Raw genomic sequence first — 2217 nt, forward strand, 5'->3', positions numbered from 1 at the left:
CTCTTAGATGCTGTGTGATGTAAAATTGTTTTTAAAAGAATAATCTGGAATAGATTCAAGAAAGGTTATGAAGTAGCTGCCATGTTGACCATCTAGTTTTTCCTAGGCCCTCAGGCCATAATTTCCACTATTTGCAAAAGATAGGTCAATGGACATGGTTTTGATTTTGTTTATCATGGTAAAAAAGTAATTTGTTTATTTTTTTCCCTCTCTAATTGTAGATCAGTAATGCTGCTCCCAGATGGCATTGGTCAAGAACAGCACAGAAGTAAATGGGTTCATTCTTGTAGGATTAACTGATATCCCAGAGCTTCAGGTTCTATTCTTCATAATATTCACCCTTATCTACCTCATCACCTTAGTAGGAAACCTAGGCTTGGTAGCCCTAATTTGGAGGGAATCCACTCTACACACTTCCATGTACTTCTTCCTTTGTAGCCTCTCTCTGGTGGATTTAGGTTCTTCTTCAGCTATTATTCCCAAAGTGATTGATGGGGTCCTCACAGGGGACAAGACCATCTCCTACAATGAGTGTGCTACACAAATGTTCTTCTTTGTAATCTTTGTCACTACTGAAAATTATCTGTTGGCCTCCATGGCTTATGATCACCATGTGGCTGTGTGTAAGCCCCTACACTACTCTACCATCATGTCATCAAAGATTTGTGTTGGTCTAACCATTAGTTCTTATGTCTGTGGTTCATTGAACTCTTCCATCCACATTGGCTGTATTTTCAGCCTCTCTTTCTGTGGTTCCAATATTGTGAATCACTTTTTCTGTGACATTCCTCCAATCTTGACTCTCTCCTGCTCAAATATACGCTACATTGAGTTATTGGTTTGTATTGTAGGGGCATTTCATATAGCCTTTGCTCTTCTGGTCACTGGGACCTCCTACCTCTCGATTTTCATTGCTATCCTGAGAATCCGCTCTAATGAGGGCTGCCAGAAAGCCTTCTTCACCTGTGCTTCTCATATATTTGCAGTGTCCTTATTCTATGGAGCAACCATCTTCATGTACCTACTGCCCTCATCAGCTCATTCCATGGATACAGATAAAATGGCCTCTGTATTCTACACCATGATCATTCCTATGCTGAATCCATTGGTCTATAGTCTGAGAAACAAAGATGTCAAGAATGCTTTCAGAAAAGCTACTAGAAGAAAGAAGCATTAACCTTATTCTTAGTAAGGAGAGGGATCACTAGGTGGTGCAATGGATAGAGCACTGAGCCTGAGATTGGGAAGATCTGAGTTCAAATCCAGCCTCAGGAACTTGCTAACTATATGACCCTGAGAAAGTTACTTAACTCCTTTTTGCCTCAGTTCATTATCTATAAAAGAAGGAAACACTGGAGAAATAAATGGCAAACCAGTCTAGTATCTTTGCCAATAAAACCCCATGGTCAAGTCCATGAACTCATGGAGAGTCAGACTCAACTGAATGACTGAACAAGAACAACAGTTAAGGAAAAGGGATGATCCAGATGTTCCTTCTCTGAACTCTAGTCCTTCATTCTAGATATTTTATTAAGCTGAAGTTTCTCTTGTCAAGAGGCACAGTTATCTTTGAGTTTGTGTGGTAGAATTTTTTCTTCACTACTTCCTTGTGCTATGATTTTTTAAACTGGGACAGTCGAGGTGGAGCCATGACAGTAGAGTAAAGGCAGGCACTCACCTGATCTCTCTGCCAAATACCTTTAAATAATGACTCTAGAGAAATTCTAGAGGAGCAGAACCCACAAAAAGAAGGAGTGGAACAATTTTCTACCCCAATACAACTTAGATGTTCAGCAGAAAAATGTCTGTTGCACCAGGGTGAGAATGGAGTGCTGTCGAGCTCAGGCCATGCCAGCACAGACCAGAACCCAGCAAACCAGGAGCAAGCCTCAGGGTGACTCAATCAGTGGCAACAGTGGCACTTTCCAAACCTCTCAGCCCACAGACAATAAGGGGATTGGACAATAGGTCAGAAGATTTGCATGGGTCCCTTTGCTGGAATCAATGACAGGATTCTGTCTTCCAATATGGGTTGCAGTCCTCGATCTTAGTCTCAGTGAGAGGAGGAGCACTAGCACAGTAGATCTTGTGGCCACAGGGGAGAAGGGACATTGGTCACAGTTCCATGGTTGAAAAGGGTGGCCATGGTCACTCAAAGCTAGTGCACAGTACAGGAGAGTAGTAAACACACCTGTCCCTAAATCATACTACCTTGGT

At 41.9% G+C, this 2217-nt stretch overlaps 1 protein-coding gene across 1 annotated transcript; it reads left to right on the forward strand.

Annotated features, from left to right (window-relative positions):
* The first annotated feature begins 241 nt into the window (after positions 1-241).
* On the forward strand, positions 242-1177 carry LOC118855149 (olfactory receptor 5B2-like). Its single transcript, XM_036765248.1, has one exon. The coding sequence runs from the start codon at positions 242-244 to the stop codon at positions 1175-1177; it is 936 nt and encodes a 311-aa protein (XP_036621143.1).
* Positions 1178-2217: the final 1040 nt, after the last annotated feature.

This window comes from Trichosurus vulpecula, chromosome 6 (assembly GCF_011100635.1).
Source record: "Trichosurus vulpecula isolate mTriVul1 chromosome 6, mTriVul1.pri, whole genome shotgun sequence".
Taxonomy (NCBI): Eukaryota; Metazoa; Chordata; class Mammalia; order Diprotodontia; family Phalangeridae; genus Trichosurus; species Trichosurus vulpecula.